This window comes from Lagenorhynchus albirostris, chromosome 16 (genome assembly GCF_949774975.1).
Source record: "Lagenorhynchus albirostris chromosome 16, mLagAlb1.1, whole genome shotgun sequence".
In the NCBI taxonomy this organism is placed as follows: domain Eukaryota; kingdom Metazoa; phylum Chordata; class Mammalia; order Artiodactyla; family Delphinidae; genus Lagenorhynchus; species Lagenorhynchus albirostris.
Window position 1 is genome coordinate 20,441,885 of NC_083110.1, and position 21,861 is coordinate 20,463,745.

A 21,861-nucleotide genomic window follows, 5' to 3' on the forward strand; every position below is an offset into this window, starting at 1 on the left:
AATCATAAAAATGTAATTGCTGAGAAAAAAATTATTTCTGATCCATTGGAGGAATTTATTACAGAAGGATGCAACTGTGTAAGTTATCACACACAGAAAATGAAAGTGAATGATTGAAATATATCCCAGGCTGAACATCCCTGCAAAATGACCTAGTGATTTACCTGTCCCCAAGAGAAAAAAAAATAGATTAAAGATAAATCAAGTTTGGTGGGGAAGACTCTGGTAACTATAAAAAGAGCAGAATAAAGATTTATGAATAAATGAATTTAGAAGTCAGAGTGACATAACAGTATCTATGACTAATTACTCCAAAAATTAAAACATAGTTTTGACTTTGAGTTATATACAGAGATGGTAAGTAATTTCTGTGAAACCTTGAAAGCAAAGGAATATAACATGAAGATAAATAATGATGAAAGGTGAAAAATTTTTAATGGGGTTACTAAACTGATAATATTATCTGGTGGCTTTATGAACTGAAAGATCATTGACTTCTTTTGGAATGTTTTCCACTATAATCAAAGACTATATGACATGTTTAAAATAAACCATGTAACTATTTCAAATTAAACACTCTGAAAAAAAGGAATATGATGAGATATTTAGTATGATGCTATTCTAGGAAAAAAACCTTTAATATAATTTAATGGAATTTTTTACTTGTATTAATAGGTAATACATGATCAAAGTGACAGATACAAGAAGGTTATGCATCAAATCCAAAAAGGTTAGTTATTTTAAATTAATAACTTTGAAATGTGCTGTTTTTTTATAAGGAGAAACCCATTATAATGAAAATCAAGAGTGTATGCAAATAATTTTGATGTACAAAAAGTCTCCTTTATGAGATAGTTCCTGAACATAGTAAATATTCTATAAATTATTTACATTTTTAATTTCATTTTACTTGAGTATTACTAAGATCTAGAAACTTTTCTTCTGAGATATTGGTGAAGTAGTATACCAAACTTCCTTGAAGATAAAATTAGCACTTACACTTTCATGTAACTGAGAACTATCTGGCATACAATAAGTACTAATTTCTCTTCCCCTGACTCATTTACTTGCAGATCATGAAAAGTCTGAATCCAGGCATCACATTAAAAGCCCTCTAAAATTAGCATAATCACACTTTTCAAAAGAGTTAAATTTCTTCTAATCAAGGTTATCTTCACCCTTCAGGTAATTTTCACCCTTCTAATTTTCTAGGTGGATTCAATAAATGTTTATAGATTAAATAGTTTTTAAACATGCCAGAAAAATACACCTATATTGTGAACAGCATACTCTTTAATGTGAATTTACCGAGAACACTCTCTATTGACTGCTGTATCAAGGTACTTGAATAAAGCAAAATACCTATTGATTTCATTTAGAATATAAAAAGTAGTTTCTCCATAATGATACTTTCTCTGTTCCTAAGAAATATGTCAGCAGCCTTTGTGATTAACAAGTCTTAAGTCCAGCTCTAATGTTCCATAGTTATAGTACAAATAAGGGTTATGCAGTGGCATTAATGTACTTGCCTTTACCAGCCATCTCCAAAATGAAGGTCATTTCCCCACCCCACCCCCAGTAATTGCACTGGAACAAAATCTGAAATAAATTGTGAGAACGCGTTTAATACCTTCTCCAAACTCTTCCAAAAAATTGCAGAGGAAGGAAAACCCCAAACTCATTCTATGAGGCCACCATCACCCTGATACCAAAACCAGACAAAGATAGTACAATAAAAGAAAATTACAGACCAATATCACTGATGAATATAGGTGCAAAAATCCTCAACAAAATACTAGCAAACAGAATCCAACAACAGATTAAAAGGATCATACACCATGATCAAGTGGGATTTATCCCAGAGATGCAAGGATTCTTCAATATATGCAAATCAATCAATGTGATACACCATATTAACAAACTGAAGAAGAAAAAACATATGATGATCTCAATAGATGCAGAAAAAGCTTTTGACAAAATTCAAAACCCATTTATGATAAAAACTCTCCAGAAAGTGGGCATAGAGGGAATCTACTTCAACATAATAAAGGCCATATATGACAAACCCACAGCAAACATCATTCTCAATGGTGAAAAACTGAAAGCATTTCCTCTAAGATCAGGAACAAGACAAGGATGTCCACTCTCACCACTATTATTCAACATAGTTTTGGAAGTCCTAGCTACAGCAATCAGAGAAGCAAAAGAAATACAAGGAATATAAATTGGAAAAGAAGAAGTAAAACTGTCACTGTTTACAGATGACATGAAACTATACATAGAGAATCCTAAAGATGCCACCAGAAAACTACTAGAGCTAATCAATGAATTTGGTAAAGTTGCAGTATACGAAATTAATGCACAGAAATCTCTTGCATTCCTATACACTGATGATGAAAAATCCAAAAGAGAAATTAAGGAAACACTACCACTTACCATTGCAACAAAAAGAATAAAATACCTAGGAATAAACATACCTAGGGAGACAAAAGACCTGCATGCAGAAAACTATAAGACACTGATGAAAGAAATTAAAGATGATACCAACAGATGGAGAGATATACCATATTCTTGGATTGGAAGAATCAATATTGTGAAAATGACTATACTACACAAAGCAATCTACAGATTCAATGCAATCCCTATCAAATTACCAATGGCACTTTTTATGAAACTAGAACAAAAAAATCTTAAAATTTGTATGGAGACACAAAAGACCCCGAATAGCCAAAGCAGTCTGGAGAGAAAAAAACATCACTGGAGGAATCAGACTCCCTGTCTTCAGACTCTACTACAAAGCAACAGTAATCAAGAAAATATGGTACTGGCACAAAAACAGAAATATAGATCAATGGAACAGGATAGAAAGCCCAGAGATAAACCCACGCACATATGGTCAACTAATCTATGACAAAGGAGGCAAGGATATAAAATGGAGAAAAGATAGTCTCTTCAATAAGTGGTGCTGGGGAAACTGGACAGGTACATGTAAAAGAATGAAATTAGAACACTCCCTAACACCATACACAAAAATAAACAAAATGGATTAGAGACCTAAATGTAAGACTGGACACTATAAAACTCTTAGAGGAAAACGTAGGCAGAACACTGACATAAATCACAGCAAGATCTTTTTTGATCCCCCTCCTAAATAATAGAAATAAAAACAAAAATAAACAAATGGGACCTAATGAAACTTCAAAGCTTTTGCACAGCAAAGGAAACCATAAACAAGACGAAAAGAAAACCCTCAGAATGGGAGAAAATATTTGCAAATGAATCATCGGACAAAGGGTTAATCTCCAAAATATATAAACAGCTCATGCAGCTCAATATTAAAGAAACAAACAACCCAATCCAAAAATGGGCAGAAGACCTAAATACACATTTCTCCAAAGAAGCCATACAGACTGCCAACAAACACATGAAAGAATGCTCAACATCACTAATCATTAGAGAAATGCAAATCAAAACTACAATGAGCTATCATCTCACACCAGTCAGAATGGGCATCATCAGAAAATCTACAAACAACAAATGCTGCAGAGGGTGTGGAGAAAAGGGAACCCTCTTGCACTGTTGGTGAGAATGTAAATTGATACAGCCACTATGGAGAACAGTATGGAGGTTCCTTAAAGAACTAAAAATAGAATTATCATATGACTCAGCAATCCCACTACTGGGCATATACCCTGAGAAAACCATAATTCAAAAAGAGTCATGTACCGCAATGTTCATTGCAGCACTATTTACAATAGCCAGGACATGGAAGCAACCTAAATGCCCATCGACAGACGAATGGATAAAAAAGATGTGGTACATACATACAATGGAATATTACTCAGCCATAAAAAGGAATGAAATTGGGTCATTTGTAGAGACGTGGATGCATCTAGAGACTGTCATACAGTCAGAAAGACAAAAACAAATACCGTATATTAACGCATATATGTGGAACCTAGAAAATGGTACAGATGAACCGGTTTTCAGAGCAGAAATTGAGACACAGAAGTAGAGAAAAAACTCATGGACACCAAGGCGGGATAGCGGCAAGGGGTGTGGGGTTGTGGTGTGATGAATTGGGAGATTGGGATTGACATGTATACACTGATGTGTATAAAATGGATGAGTAATGAGTAATAAGAAAAAAAATTTAATTAAAACAAACAAACAAAAAAAAACCTTCTCCAAAACACTTGGTAATATATATGAAAAAGCATAAGAATTCTCTTATCTTGGCCACTTACTTTTATTAGTAACTAATTCTAAGGAAACAATTTGAACGGATGACAAAAATTTATGTACGAAGATGTTCAGAAGAGCATTATTTATAATGGTAAAAAACTGAAACAACCTAAATGTCCAAAAACGAGAGGCTACTTTAAAAAACTATGGTGCAGCCATATAAAGGATAATTAAACAGCAGTTTTGCTTGTATTAGAGATGTAGTTCTCATTCATTTTAGTTCTCATTCTTACAAAGAATGAGGAAATTATTAAAATATCATTTTAAATAGAAGAATGAGATAAAAGCTATAATGAGAAAAAAGCTATATATACAGTACCATCTCCACCTTGTACATATATATATGCTTTATATATTTAAGATATATCTACATTCTTTAATATTATAAAGTACTAAGAATATAACAAAATCACCCATAATTTTACTGTACTGGAAGTACATGCATCACAATATTAATGTTTACCTCTTACTGTTAAAATTGTATTTTTTTATTTTCTGGTTTTTCATTGGGTTTTTGTTTTGTTTTGTTTTGCTTTTCCTATTTTTTTAGTGAACTCTATTAGAAAAACAATGAACATGTTCGTTTCTTTCTTTTTAACATGAGACCATTCTGTGGGTGGCTAAGATAGGGACTTCAGTGGAGTCTCAGAATCATCTAATATCAATTTCATACCAGATATTAGTGCCTTTTAGACGCCAAAGTTCATGACTAAGCTATCATCAGTGAGGCACTTGTTTTGAATTGTCTTTCCAGTAGGAGATATCGACTGTGCTAAGTAAAAAAGTGTACAAAGCCTATTCTCAGAGCTACTCCCCTCCCCACCATCCACCTCACAAAGAATACAAGCAGATTTTTAAATTATCAGAGGTAAGGTCACTATTGATTCTCACTTAAGAAACCCTTGAGTACTTCAAGGCCTTAGAAAAAGGGACAATTTGTCTTAGGACGTATGACGTAAGGTGGCCTAAAGGGGGGTTTCCTCGCAAATTTTGGGTTAAAAACGAGAAATTTATATCTATATTATAGTATAAGTTTCTTCAAGCTCTGCTTTAAGAAAAGCCAATGAATAAACTCTGGGCTTACATAATAAATAAGTCAGAGAATCATTATGCATATTATCAAGGAATTATTTACTTTATGAAAGACTTTATCACAGAATGCCTTAAATATCTGCTTTTCTCATACATTTTGGTATTTCAAAAATAATTTCCTATTTGACAAATGAGCCACCATGTGCTTTGGGGCAAGTTACTGAAATTCTCTAGGCTGTTTCCTCATCTATGTAACAAGGATGGTTTTAATCATGCTGCCTGCCTCACTCAGTTTTCATGACTATCAAACAAGATAATTTACATAAAGTTACTTTGAAAATTTCATACGCATATTATTACTTCTGTTGCTTTTAAAAGAGAATCTGGGGAGGAACTTTCAGAATTTTATCATTACTATTACTAAATACATACTTTTGTACACTTTAAAAACATTTTGAAGGACAATTTTAGATAACATATTCACTCTACAAAAATCAAATCTTTCCTTAGTTCATTATCTATTTTTCCTATGTTTTTTAGTTCTTTTTCAGTTACTACATGTTGTAATTTCCATGGTATTAATACCTGGATTATGAGAGGCTCCAGCAGCTTCTCTACGGTGAATGTCTGGACCTGCAGATCCTGAGGATTGACATTCAGTGTGATTGGTGTTTCAGCTGACATGACTGCCTGGGCACAAAAACAAAAAGACACTTATTAATAAAGAAAAATACTTTCTAAAGGAAAGCACTCATGAAAATCATAGTGTACGTGAGATTAGTATTCAAGCACCTCCTCCTGCTATCAGTTGTAGCCCTCAGAGGACCAGGGTGCCAAGTCCACCTACAGAGAAAAAAGATATTCCCCAACTGTTCTCTGAGGTCATGCTTCTGGGCTTAGGTCCTCTGACAAATTAATCTATGCTAGTATGTTCATGACTGAAATAATAACCAGCCAAGGTGACTTTGCATTTGATCAGGAGTCTTAAGTGAAAAAGAATGGCTGAGTTGGTGAGACATATCTTACAGCAAGCAAGGGCTTTGACTTCCATGAACTCATAGCACTGAGACAGCCAGAGCCCATATTTTGCCTATTGTTAATGACAACTCAGATGAGGAATCAGGTAGGAATTTGGAAGACAGGTGCTACGTCTCTACAGGTGCTATGTCTCTATTTGTCTGGGGAATTGTTTGAGGGTTTTGATTTGGAGAAGAAAGTTTGGGGCAATTTACTTTCCTGTACAGAAAAAAAACTAATATAAATTGGCATCGTTATTATAAAATGACAAATCTGAGAAGGCATTGATATTTGAGCAAGACAAAATAAGAAAAAAATTGCAAGGCATTCTTTAAGACATGAACATTAATCTTAAAAGTCGATGCAGTGAGATTTTTGCATAAGAATACATATATATATCAAATGACCATATGTGGAATTTCATAACATATCCAAAGTAACACATCGCCGTGAAGACTATTACCCAAATCACTAAGCCCACAGATTTGTATTAACTTGTTCACAGTCAATAATCACCCAGCAAGTATTTACTGAAGGCTCACGGAGATAAACAGTAAGAAACACATCTATCCTATATATAACTTAGCCTATTAAAAATAAACTTAGAGTCTACAGGAATGTGTGTTACTATCAATGCACAAAACTTTCCATTTAACTGTTACCTATTTTCTTTCAAAGTTTCCTATACTTGCAGGCTAAGAGAACATAAGAATCTGCCCCTAGAAAATATCTTGATATTCCCTACGATACTCATTGAAACTAAAACAAAAAAAGAATTAGAATGCATTACTTTTACTTTAGTTTCTCTATTTACTATTTTAGATATAAGGGCAGATAATGGTTTTGTTTTTAGTTGACTGGTTGATTTTATGAATGGACTATGGATGGATAGATGAATGAGTGAAAGAATGAATGAATGAATGAGGACACATTTTCATGGTGTCTCTTTTATCCAGAATCAGTCCTTTTAAGACTCCTCTCACTCTCAGTGATTCTAGGAAAGATGATTGTTCTTTTTCCTATACCTATGCCTCCAACCTCTAAGGGAAATCAGAATCTCAGGGTAGGGCCCATGTTCCCTCCCAACTTCTTCCCCTGAGAGTCTACCCCCATTCTCCTCCAACGCTTTCTCAACTCCCACTGGTCTAGTTCCATAAAATCAGCATATCTTTGCTCTTCAACCTCTCCCACTCACTGGACCCTCCCCCTGGATCCATAAATGTGTTACTGTATATAACCAAAGATAATAATGATGTCTTTGTGTACATGTAACTGAAAAGATCAGTGCTTCACCAAGGCCTTTGCACACCATATATCTGATACATGTGCAGAGAGAGATGCACAAACAGAACCACCCTATAACAAAAACTCTTCCTTATTGGATCTTATCTTAATGTAATCTAATTCTTAGATTAGTAATAACAATTTTTTTTAAAAAGAGACAAATACTATAGAACCTAGCAGTCTTACTGCTCTCCAAATATTGGGCTGGCCAAAAGGTTTGTTCGGTTTTTTCCATATGATGGCTCTAGTAGCACTTAGTTGTCTTTAACTTCATTCAAAACAATTTTGTTAGATTGTATGTGACAGCTGTTGTATCAGCGTGCATTTAAAAAAAGACATCAAAATTGGTGAATTTTTGTGTAGCCATTTTAATATTGAAGATGGAAGAAAAAAGGCAACATTTTCAGCATGTTATGCTTTATTATTTCAAGAAAAGTAAAAAAACAACCAAAATGCAAAAAAAAAGATTTGCGCAGTGTATGGAGAAGGTGCTGTGAATGATCAAACATGTCAAAAGTGGTTTGTGAGGTTTCGTGCTGCAGATTTCTTGCTGTACGATGCTCCACGGCCAGGCAGACCAGTTGAAGTTGACAGCGATAAAATAGAGACATTAACTGAGAACAATCAATGTTATACCACGTGGGAGACAGCCGACATACTCAAAATATCCAAATCAAGCGCTGAAAATCATTTGCACCAGGTTGGTTATGTTCATTGCTTTGATGTTTGGGTTCCACATAAGTTAAGGAAAAAAAACCTTCTTGACCATTTTTCCTCATGCAATTCTCTACTTAAACGTAATGAAAATGTTCCGTTTTTTAAAGAAATTGTGACCAGTAATGAAAAAGTGGATACTGTACAATAATGTGGAATGGAAGAGATCGTGGAGCAAGCGAAATGAACCACCACCAACCACACCAAAGGCTGGTCTTCATCCAAAGAAGGTGATGTTGTGTATATGGTGGGATTGGAAGGTAGTCGTCTATTATGAGCTCCTTCTGGAAAACAAAACTATTAATTCCAACAAGTACTGCTCCCAAGTAGACCAATAGAAAACAGCACATGATGAAAAGCGTCCAGAATTAGTCAACAGAAAGCTCATAATCTTCCATCAGGATAACACAAGACTGCATGCTTCCTTGACGACAAGGCAAAAACTGTTACAGCTTGGCTGGGAAGTTCTGATTCATCTGCTGTATTCACCAGACATTGCACCTTCAGATTTCCATTTATTTCGGTCTTTACAAAATTCTCTTAATGGAAAAAATTTCAATTCCCTGGAAGATTATAAAAGGCACCTGGAACAGTTCTTTGCTCAAAAAGATTAAAAGTTTGGGGAAGACGGAATTATGAAGTTGCCTAAAAAATGGCAGAAGGTAGTAGAACAAAAGGGTGAATATGTTGTTCAATAAAGTTCTTGGTGAAAATGAAAAACGTGTTTTTATTTTTACTTAAAAACCAAAGGCACTTTTTGGCCAACCCAATATATGCCACATGGCTACACTCCATGATTCTCTTACTGCAAAAATGGATATGTGAAGTATTCTTGAGAATAATAGGAATCTGCCAAAGACTGTTCCCAGGGACTTACCTTAGAAATTTGTACATAGTCAAAATAGTGAATTTCAAATATGCTTATAATCAAATATACTCATAATATTTATAATTCTTTCATGTGTCTTCAGCAAAGTTTGATATTAAAAACAAAGATAATTATGCTGAAAGTTTCAAAGGAAACAATTATGACAAATCTAATAATTTAAAGCATTTAAATACAACTATATACTCCAAAATTGACTATACTATTAAAAATACTAATACAGGGCTTCCCTGGTGGCGCAGTGGTTGAGAGTCCGCCTGCCGATGCAGGGGACGCAGGTTCGTGCCTCGGTCCGGGAAGATCCCACATGCTGCGGAGCCTGCACGTCTGGAGCCTGTGCTCCGCATACGGGAGAGGCCAAAACAGTGAGAGGCCCGCGTACCACAAAAAAAAAAAAAAAAAAAAAAATACTAATACATATTAATCACTTTGTGTATAGTATCAAAACATTTCTAGTCAACTCAGGAAATTGATTTGGAGATCAAGGTAATAATAGGCAGAAAACTTTAGAATTTTGCAAATGAAGTCAAAGCAAGGTCAAAGTCCGACAAATTGTTAGACCTCCTGTAGCAATAACACAATGTGAATCCAAAACAAAAATTCTACTAGGGTGTGGATATTATACCCCAAGGCGTTTGCATTTTATAATCCACAAAATTTTAAGAGTTAGAAAGTACCTCCCAAACAATTCAAGGACACCTCCTACAGCGTCCTTCATTTCAACAATGTACTGGGCTTGGATGAATAGAAATGAGATGCTCACTATACCATTAGATGCCAGTGATTACTTTTATAAAGTTCTTCCTTATGTTGAGTTGAAATCTGCCACTTTTCAACTTCTATCCAATAGAGACTTCATAAAGTAGGAAAGGTACAGATTTGGAGACAGGCAGACTAAATTAAAATCCCAGTTTTCAGAATCAAAGGGAGGAAAACAAATCTCTTGACAGCAGTAATAGAGGTCTCTAGGGATAGTCCTTAAGGCAGAACAAAGTACCCATGTGGATCCTTCCCGTCTCCCCAAGTTGTCTTTGTCCATAATGCCTGAATTTTCTTTACTCCACTTTATTCCTTGCTTTAAATTGAGCTTACAGCAATTTTAAATTCATTTAGTTAACAAGCATTTCATTTTTAAATGCAGTTAACTCTGAGAGGTCATGGGGGACACACATTCAATCACGCTTTGGAAGAGTACATGAGACCAAGGTGATGTGTCCTCCCAGAACCCATATGTACCCTTTCTGACACACTCAGGATATCCAGTACCCCCAACTCTCTGCTCAATCAGCCCAAGCCTACTTCCAGTACCTATGCCAGCCTCTTCCTGCAATCCATCCTTCCAAGAGTGAATTACAACATGCCCATCCTTATACCTGAGAGGTAGCCAAGAGGCAGCAGTTTGCTGATGAGTATGTATGGAGCTTGGACATGCAAGCTGGGCTGTCCACTTGCATGTACCCAAGACCTCTCAAGTGCAAGACAGAGCCACAAGTGGAAAGAAAAGGAAGCTGACCATCAAGGTCAGGGGTGAGCTCCCCATCCACCACCTCATTCTAACAAGAAATTTCAAAGAGTACAAGAATTCTAAATACAGATCTATCCTTCCAGGTCATTTTGAAGGTATATTTCTCAAGGTAGAAAGATAGGAGGATAGAACCTACTTTAGTAGCTTGTTAGCTTGACTTGTAGCTTTTACATTTGTAAGTATGGTATGCAGGCCTCCATTTTATACTTTCAATCTGCTCACTACAAATGTTAAGGATCAGCCTGCCCAAACTTTCTAGAACTCCATATCACCAAGTTCTTTCTTTTTTTGGTCAGATTTGCTCTTTCATTGTTTCCTCAATCTTTTAAGACATGCAGTTGACACAGAGGTAGGGTAAAAAGTCATCAGTTCTTCCACTTTTAGGAGAAGACTTCCAAGCTTCTATAACAAAATTACTTCTCTTTTCCTCTCTTTTTTCCCCTCATTCAAATGCTCTCTGTTATTATTTTTCCTTAAGTTTATAGGTTTCCATGCAAGAGTATATGTATATTTCTTTACTGTTTTATTAAAATTATTTTTGTGATCATTCAACATTACATTCATGAGAAAATAAATAAGTATATAAACAATTTAAATACTCAAAAACACAACAAAATTCATATTGATGACCTGGGTGGTGGCAGCAGAAGTGTACAGAAGTGGTCAGATTGTAGATATATTGTGAGCCAATAGGAATTCCTGACATATTGAACACAGGATAAAAAGAATGCAAGATATCTTTAAGTTTTTTGTCTGAAGCAACTGGAAGGATGGAGTGGCCAGTAACTGAGGTAGAGATTGCTGCAGAGAAGGAACAGGAAGATGAAGAGCCCAGTTTGGGACATGATAAATTTGAGATGCATGTTAGACATCCAAGCGAAGATGTTAAGTAGGCAGTTGGATATATGAGAGCAGAGTTTGGGAGAGAAGTCTGGGATGAAAATACAAATTTCAGAGTTGTCAACATAAAGGTGGATGGAATGAGACAACCAAGGAGGAAGTAAACAGGAAGAGACAGGTCAGAGTGAAAGGACTACTGTGAGTCAGCAGAAATATAGGCAGTGGTACTCAGAGGTTTATAGAATTAAGATTAGCCTTTGAGGGACTTCCCTGATGGTCCAGTGGCTAAGACTCTGCACTCCCAATGCACCAACCCCTGGTCAGTGAACTAGATCCTACATGCCACAATAAGAGTTCTCATGACACAATAAGAGTTCACATGCCACAACTGAAGATCCCATGTGCCGCAACTAAAGATCCCGTGTGCCGCAACTAAGACCCAGCATAGCCTAATTAATTAATTTTTTTAAAATTTGCCTTTGATTGAACTAGTAAAATATGGCTCTTCTGGCAGACCAGTTAGAAAAAGGGTAAACATAGCCCAGTAGGTATTAGCAGGAAGGCCCCCAGTTTGTCCAGCAGAGGGAGGGCTAGATTTCAGCTCCTCTCAGCCCCTCAGCAGGGCAATATGCAGCAGCCAGTGTGAGACAAACTGCTGCTCCCCTACTCCCATTGTCTGCTTTATAAAGATTCCTAAATTCTCCTACATTTCATCACCATTGGATCTCAGTAATTAAGAGCACTGGCTGTGAAGTTGGACTGCCTGGGTGAGAATCTAGGCTGTGTTCCTTGCTCACTGGTGACTTTAGACAAGCTAGTAAACCTCCCTAAACATCAATTTTATCATCTGTAAAATGAGAATAATAAGAGTATCCTCTTCAAAAGGATCTTGAAGATTAAAATTAAAAATCCATATAAAAGTCATAACTTGACCCATGCTTCAGACACCTACTAAGGGCTGAACAAATATTAGTTGATATTATTACCCCCTTTTCAACAGGAAAGCAGAATCTACTTGTCTACATTTAGGTTAAACATATCGCTTTCATCTATAGAGCTTGTAATTATTATTCAAGAATGCAAGAATGCTTTCACTCTTAGTTCCCATAACTAAAGGACTTAAAACAAAGCTTCCCTCTGGTGACTCATTTCATTGGATCTCTTGACTTCAAAATCTAAGGCATATTTCCTACATGTGCATTAATTAGAAATGCAACATGCCTAAATACTCTTTAAAAAAAAATTCCTAATGCATAACGGCCTCATAAAGGATCTTGAGCCCTTTGAAAGTAATTCCAGAGTGATACATAAAAGGTATGCACTAAAGTTAGGGCTACAATTGTTAAATGCACTACATGTCCAGATCCCCAAGACTCTGAACTTTTTATTTCCTTAACTTCCAAGAATTCTGGGTTTCAACACGATAAAAAAAAAGTTACATTTCATAATAAAAAGTAAATATCTTTAGCATGTGAAATTCAAACTTTCAAAAACTTCTTGGAAGCATTTGAAGTTCTTTTTAACAACTTTTGGATAGTCATCTTACTGATGTTTTTTGAAAAATAATCAAATTGAGCTCATCCCCCCAAAATTATGAGTTTTATAGATTCTTTATGAGAGACTCAAATTAAATTAAAACGTTTGCTTCCTCTGTTCATAGTAACCAAAATAAAACTTGTTTCCCCACACACAACCTAAATGACAGCTGCAAAAAAACGTCAGAAAACAAACAAAAAATCCAAAAGACTGACTTAACTAATATGAAATAAAACAAAGGAAAACATCAGATTCTACTTATATTTAGGTCTTATATCCTTCTTGTAGTGAATGGCTGGTCAAGTCTAACGGCCCTCCAAAATAAAGCAAAACGTTGTAATTCAATTTCTGATTTAACTGAAAAGTAACATTGTATATAAGAATTTTATAAGATGATCTTATTACCCCTCTTCTGATAACACACCTTTTATGTTATTTTATGAAATGCCAGTTCACACTAAAAGCTCACCCTGCCTTTCACAATGGCACACATTTTCAAAATTGCAGGTATGAAGAAAGGACAAAAATGCCCCATGGTTATTCTGTGTAGCAATGCCTTTCAATTTAAGGACATTTTGTACCATATAAAATTATACCAGAACTGAGGTCCTATCTCATATAAGCCCAGCATAAATGTTACCTACCTGTTATTTAAAAAGCCAAACAACTAAATTAGTCAAATTGAAGTCTAAGAAGAAGATAATCTAGTGTGTGAAAGCTCAGAGAAGCTTTCACTGAATCACCCACAACAAGAATAACCTTCAGCTATAAGCATCAAGTTTAAGCAACCAGGGCAGAAGTAACATGCCCTTCATATACACCTTGAAAGTGACAGTAGCTTTTGTTGCTGCAAGTCCAGTGGGCCTATGGGTCAGTTCCACTCCATAATATTATAAGACAGCTCAAATATATGTGAATTCTCCTAAGGTCTGGTATTTTTGAAAAGCAGAGAACGAAACAGAAAATAGTGAAAGAAGTAGAATTCTTGTCAACCTCAACTTGAAGCAAAAAAATTCCCATTTCTTCTTTGTTCTCTGATTACCTAGAAATAAATAAGAGCCTGCTTATAATAATAGCGAAAATAAAACCAAAGTCTTTGAAAACACTACATTCATTTTTCTACAAATCTATTAATATACTGGGGGAAACCAATAGTATATAACTGTTTTGAGAACTTCAGCTGCTTCTCTGACTCCTGGTTTTCCGTTCTTCCATATTCTCTGAAGAGAGGTTTTAAATCTGCCAGAATCTTCAATCTGACCATCCAAGTTCACTATTTTACCACTAGTTTTCAAAATTTTCTCCAGGAACTCTAGCTATATACCTATTAACCCTATTTAACCATTTCTCATCCCACATGCTAAGTATTCCTTCTATAGTAAACAAAAGACTTTCTCCTCTGGCTTCAAAATACCGCTTTCTACCCTTCTGCCATTCTTTCCCAGTATCTTTTACTAGCTCCTCCTTATCTACTAACTCCTGTTAACTAGGGGTCTAAACCCCAGGATCCACCCCTTACATGCTAGTCTCTGCTCCACACTATATTGTTCTTTCAGAACAATCTCATCCTAGAGTTTCAGTTCAACTTACAGCCTCTGATTCAACAGTCCAGACCTCTCACCTGAGCTTCAGAGCCCCCAGATCCACACACACACACACAAGCACATACACACTCATGGTAGAAGTAAGCAATGCTTTACTCTGTATACTATACAGAACTCTAAGAGAATCACCATCATCTCCTAGGATTTATTATAAAATATGGTAGAATAAATACATGTTTATGTCACTTACTTCCATCAAAACTAATGGAATACAGAAAAACTCAAAATCAAAATTTCCTCCACCTTCAAGGAAACTTGGCATTACCTCAAATTACGAATAAAGAAATAAAATGAAATCTTGACTATTTTTTTAAAAAGGAAAGTGAAAGTCTATACACACCTCAACAGGAAATAATTTTCTCTAAAAGTGCCACGACCCTGAAATTCCTGTCCAAGCGTCCTTTGATTAGAGAATTAAGATGTAGGGCATGGATAGGTCCAGTAATCAAAGGGGATATCCCTATTTGAAAGACCCAGTTTGATACTGTAGAATCACAAAAGTGAGAAGTCAGGATTAGCACGATGACATGCCATTTCTGTCTGTGACTAAGCCCACGTAGCCAGGGGAACTGCTAGAGGTCAAGTAGAGTCAAGGAAAGAAGGGATGTTAAATCATCAGCTCACAGTGCTAACAGTCTGTGACTTATAGGACTTTACCATGAAGCACACTGAGTTTTGGAGCACCAAACAATGAAAGGAAAATGTTCCTAGGAGCAAAAAGATAACAACTTTGGTAAGAAAGTAAAAATTGCCAACAACCTCAACTCACTCCCGCCCAAGCCTGATCCTCCCTACACTGTTCAGTAAATGTCTGGTGGTACACAAATATCAGTAATGGGAACACTACATAAAAAGTGCCAAAAAAAAAAAAAGAGAGAGAGAGAGAGAAAGAAGAAAGGAGAGGAACCAAAAAATGTATATGAATAAGGATTAATGAAGGAAACAGAGGAGTTATACTACCTTTACGCAAGAAAGCTGTGACTGCAAAAAGGCTTGCATTCTTGCTTATACTTTCTTTTTTTTTTTAATACATCTTTATTGGAGCATAATTGCTTCACAATACTGTGTTAGTTTCTGTTGTACAACAAAGTGAATCAGCCATATGCATACATATATCCCCATATCCCCTCCCTCCCACCCTCCCTATCCCACCCCTCTAGGTCATCGCAAAGCACGGAGCTGATCTCCCTGCTGCTGCTTCCCACTAGCTATCTATTTTACATTTGGTAGTGTATATATGTAGATGCTACTCTCACTTCACCCCATCTTCCCCCTCCCCTAACCATGTCCTCAAGTCCATTCTCTACGTCTGCGTATTTATTCCTGCCCTGCAACTAGGTTCGTCAGTACCATTTTTTTTTTTTAGATTCCATATATATGCGTTAGCATACGGTATTTGTTTTCCTCTTTCTGACTTACTTCACTCTGTATGACAGACTCTAGGTCCATCAACCTCACTACAAATAACTCAATGTCGTTTCTTTTTATGGCTGAGTAAAACAACAAGAATAACAACCAGAAAAAAAAAAAAAAACCTGAAGGATAAACCGAAAACAAATTAAAATTGTTGTCCTCAGGACGAGGGAAAGAACAGAGCAGAGGAGACAGAGATGAATGCTAGACTTCTCTGAATATACCTAGTTTTAGAGTTTTGATGTTGGAGCCACGTAAATGTTTTACGTAAGTAAAAAGCAATTAACTCATAAATCAATCCTGAAAAATCAGAAGTAAACAAAAAAAATAAACCTTAACTATATTTCACATTAGCTTCATAAACACTCAGAAATAATTTCAAGGAACTTCAAAACACAGTATTTTTTAAATAAGCTTTAAGGATATATTGTACAACACGGGGAATAAAAGCAATATTTTATAACTATAAATGGAGTATAACCTTTAAAAACTGTGAATTACAAAAATTATGAACCACCTGAAACTTATATAATATTGTACACAACTATACTTCAATAAAAAATAAAGTTTTTAAAAAAATTTTTTAAGTTAAAAAACAAACAAACAAACAGTATTTTTACTCTAATCCTAGAGGAATATCCTCCAGGACAAAAAGAATGTCAAAGTAATTTTAAACTACACTTAGTATTCTTATTATATATGTGTGATATATATATTCTTATTATATATGTATACATACATGTGTATACACACACATTAGGCTAGAGCAAATAAATAATTATATTCATACTATTAGGAAATAAGATTTCCAGCATAAGAGAAAAAGGAGATACAGATGGCCAACAGGCACATGAAAGATGCTCAACATCACTAATCACCCGAGAAATGCAAATTAAGACTACAGTGAGATATCACCCAACACCTGTCAGAATGGCTACCATCAAAAAGAACATAAATAACAAATGTTGGCGAGGATGTAGAGAAAGGGAACCTTTGTACACTGTTGATGGGAATGTAAAACTGGTGCAGCCACTGTGGGAAACAGTATGGAGTTTCCTCAAAACACTAAAAATAAAACTACCGTATGATCCAGCAATTCCACTCCTGGGTATATATCCAAAGAAAACGAAAACACTAATCCGAAAGGATACATGTACCCCAAAGTTCATAGCAGAATTATTTACAATTGCAAGGTATGGAAGCAACCTAGGTGTCCATCAACAGATGAATGGATAAAGAAGATGTGGTATATAAATACAATGGAATACTACTCAGCCATAAAAAAAGAATGAAATTTTGCCATTTGCAACAACATGGATGGACTTAGAGGGCACTATGCTTAGTGAAATAAGTCAGACAGAGAAGGACAAATATTGTATGTTATCATTTACATGTGGAATCAAAAAATTAAAACAAATTAGTGACTATAACAAAAAAGAAAGAGACCCACAGATACAGAGAACAAACTAGTGGTTACCAGTGGGAACAGGGGAAGGGCAAGATAGGGATGGGAAATTAAGAGCTACAAACTACTAGGTATAAAATAAATGGGCTACAAGATATATTGTACAGCACAGGGAATATAGCCAATATTTCATAATAACTACAAATGGAGTATAATCTATAAAAAATCAGAGGGACTTCCCTGGTGGTCCAGTGGCTAACACTCCATGCTCCCAGTACAGGGGGCCTGGGTTTGATCCCTGGTCAGGGAACTAGATCCCACGTGCCACAACTAAGAGTTTGCACGCCACAACTAAAGATCCTGCATGTTGCAACTAAAGACCCTGCATGCCACAATGAAGATCCTGTGTGTGGCAACGAAGACTCAGCACAGCCAAATAAATAAATAAATAAATAAATATTTTTTTAAAAATTTTTGAATCACTATGTTGTACACCTGAAACTAATATAATACTGTAAGTCAACTATACTTCGATATAAATAAATAAATAAGAAAAAATATACAAATATAAAATCAAAAATTTTAAATTAAGTCCTATAATCTTATTTTGAGTTGGAAATTTCAGTATGATCTGATTATATATTTTTCCCTTCCTAAAACACAATCTATTTCCTAGCTATGTTCACAAAAAAAATTTTTTTAATTGGGCAACAATGGCAACCTGGTGCACAGATTATGTTCCCTAAATACTATTTTCCACTAAAAAGACTTAGGCTCCTCGGTGGAAAGGCTGATTGAAGATCTAGTGCAGGAAATGTACAAAATGAGCCTAGAACATCTTCTTGTGCTAGAAATCAAGGCTCACTTGGGTTTTGTCAAAATGCTTAGTAAACAATTTAAAGGGGTTTTCAATGGCCAAAAATGGGGAAATTTGAGCATCAAAAGAATAAAAAATTACAGTATTCTGAAATATGTCCCACATACAAAAATTTAAAAAAAAAAAAACCTCATTGGTCACCTTCCAAAGTTGCTAGAACACCATCCTCTTTTTCTGAAAATTGATAAACAATGGGAAATAATCAATATTTTCCTGATTTTCTGGTATGAACTATACTTTTGACTAATGAAATAGTAAGGGAAGAGTACTTTATAGCATGATCCCAACTGATAAAACTAATAAAGAATTATAGAATGATAAAGTCACCATTTACAACCCCTTAAAAAATAATAGGCTATACAATAATTACCCATATGAAGGCTAAAATCATTAACTGACTGATTAATAGGGAACTATGAGAATCAGGCTTACAGAGCATGAATGCAGTGATCAATTTTAACATTACCAAAAGTGAGATAACCCAGACTCGTGTATTAGACATAATATTAAATGGACAATTGATTTTCAATAAAGGTGTCAAGGTAACTCAATGGAAAAAAGGTAGTCTTTTCAACAAACGGTGCTGAAATCATTGAACAGCCACTCATAAAACAGGAACCTTGACCCTTTCCTCACACCATATACAAACATTTACTTGAAATGGATCATAGAGCTAAAGATAAGATCTAAAGCTATTAAATTTCTCAGTGAAAACATAGGAGAAAAGTTTTGTTACCTTGGGTTAGGCAAAGGTTTCTCAGATACATCCAAAGCATGATCCATAAAAGAAAAAAAAATCAATAAACTGCTTCAACAAAATTTAACATTGCTGCTCTCTGAAAGACAATGTTAAGAAAATGAAATGGCAGGGACTTCCCTGGTGGTCCAGTGGTTAAGAATCAACCTTCCAATGCAGGGGATGCGGGTTCGATCCCTGGTTGGGGAACTAAGATCCCACATGCCACGGGTCAACTGAGCCCGCGCACCACAACTACAGAGGAGCCCATGTGCTGCAAGGAAGAGCCCGCACTCCGCAATGAAAGGTCTCACATGCCACAACGAAGATCCCTCAACTAAGACCCCGTGCAGCCAAATAAATATTTAAAAAAAAAGAAAAGAAAAGAAAGTGAAATGTCAAACCACAGCTGAAGGATGGGATGAAGCATTTTTAAAACCCATATATGAAAAAGGACTTGTAACCAGAAAATATAAATAATACTTAAAAATCAAAATCTTTTTTAAAAAATTCAGTTTTTTAAATGGGCAAAATATTTGAAAAGACACTTCACCAAGAAGATGACATATAAGCGCATGAAAAATGCACATCATAAGTCACTAGAGAAATGCAAATTAAGGTCACAATATATACTGCTACACACCTACTGTAATGGCTAAAATTAAAAAGACTGCCAATACTAGAGCTAGCGAAGACGAGAAGCAAATGGATATCTCACACATTTGCTAGTGAAAATGAAAACTGGTACAGCCACTTTATAAAACAGCTCGGAAATTTCTTATAAAGTTAAACATGCACCCAGCCTATGACCTAGCAATTCCACTCCTTAGACATTTACCCAAGAGAAATGAAAGTATATGTCCACCTAGAGACCTATATGCAAATGTTTATGGGGGCCTTATTCACAAGAGTCAGAAACTGAAAACAACTCAAATTTCCATCAACAGGTAAATAAACAATTTATGATACCATCATACTGTCACATGTTATGCAAGAAAAAAATGAACAATAGATATAGGCATCAACATGAATATCTCACAAAAGCATTATGCTAACTGATAGAGTCAGACAAAACTACACACTGCATGATGCCACTTATATGACATTCTTGAAAGGGCAAAAATATAGGGACAGGAAACAGATCAGTAGTTGTCAGTGACTGAGGGTTAAAGGAGAAGATAACTGCAGATGGCACAAGGAAACTTTGGATTGACTCAAATAGAAATGTTCTATTTGTTTATGGTGGTGATTATATGATTGTGTATAACTGTCAGGACTCATCAAACTGTAAACTTATAAAGAGTGAATTTAATGCATATAAATTTTTCCTTAATAAATCTGACTTTTAAAAACTCTTTTCTGTTTATCTCTTACCCCAGTGACACAAAAAATATTTCTCAATTACTTCATTTACTATATAATTACAGATTTCTACTGATATCCATTGGCTCTATAAGCTCTTTGAATGGATCTCTCACTAGGATCTCTGAACTAATGCTTTCGAAAGATAATTTGTTTTTCTTAAGCGTCCTTGACCACTCTGGTACATCACTCAGTTTATTTGGTGCCTAAATCTTACTTAGCTTCTAAAGAATATCTGCTTCCCAGGTTTCAGATATGTGTGTCCAGGTTATCAACAATCTCATCCCATGCAGCTGATGTGTTATCTATCCGATTGATAATTTTTCTGGCAAGAACTCTAAGTCAACCTGCATATGTGTTTACAAAACTACAAAAATAAAACCTTTGAGTATTTGCTTTGTTTTTGTAGTGCTTTTTTTAAAAGATAATCATTTCTTATTGATTTTATTGTTAACAATGGAATATTTAAAAAATCGGAGCCAAATGATTGGCCCTGACTCATCATGTTAATTTAATATCTGAAAATATCACTGAAGATCCTTAGCAAAACTTTAACTGCTACACTTTTGTCCCTTTTCAATACTGTTGGGTGAAACCAGTGAGTTTCTAACTTTGTTCACTTATACAAGCCAGGTTTAGCAGGGTGTGCGACACCGAGTCCAGCGTCTTCAACACAGTTGTTGGTTTTTGAGTATTTGAAGATCAAAGTACATTAAGAAGTCCTGCCTCTGAATTCCTTCCTCCTACCCAACAACTTTTTTCCAAGTTAGATTGATCCAGTTAATTGTGATCGAACAGAAGTTGAAATTCAAATTAAATTTATAACCAAATTGAGTGAAAGGAAGGAAAGTAGCAAATAACCTATTCAGAAAAATTTTAAAATACCAGGACTAGATTCATAGATTCATACAAAATTGCCAGATATATTCTAAACATGGGCTTGATCATGTCTGTTCTAATGTATACATATATGACCTTATTTAAATAACTTCTTGTTTCCAAAAAACTATGCCTCTTTAATCATTCTTCTGAATTTAGTAACAGACCAAATTTTATTCTGCTCCTAGAAAACTTAAAGCCACACTTATGCCTATATAAATCAGCATGTGGGTTAAAAGGGCAGCAGTTCTCCACTTTTTTTCCCAGTAAAACACGAGTGACATTTAAAGTATATTTAATATTCACTGTCCAACATACCTCTCCCACTCTGGACTGCCACCCTTGGTAAGGGAGATAGGTAGTTTGCATGAAATTCCCCCACAAGATTTCTATATATAACCCTATATTTTGTCTCCCATCAATCCATCATACACCAGTGTCATAAAACCATAGTCAAGAACTGCTGCAGCTCAGCCTTATTCCTGGCTCTGTTTTATATCTCATAC

At 35.3% G+C, this 21,861-nt stretch overlaps 1 protein-coding gene across 1 annotated transcript in view; it reads right to left on the reverse strand.

Annotated features, from left to right (window-relative positions):
• Positions 1–21,861, reverse strand: part of CTNNA3 (catenin alpha 3) — a 1,656,790-nt gene that overhangs the window by 1,565,940 nt on the left and 68,989 nt on the right. Inside the window, exon 2 of the mRNA XM_060125436.1 lies at positions 5,863–5,967. Coding sequence (XP_059981419.1) covers positions 5,863–5,961 — 99 coding nt within the window. The 5' untranslated portion in view covers positions 5,962–5,967. The remainder of the gene's footprint in view (positions 1–5,862; positions 5,968–21,861) is intronic.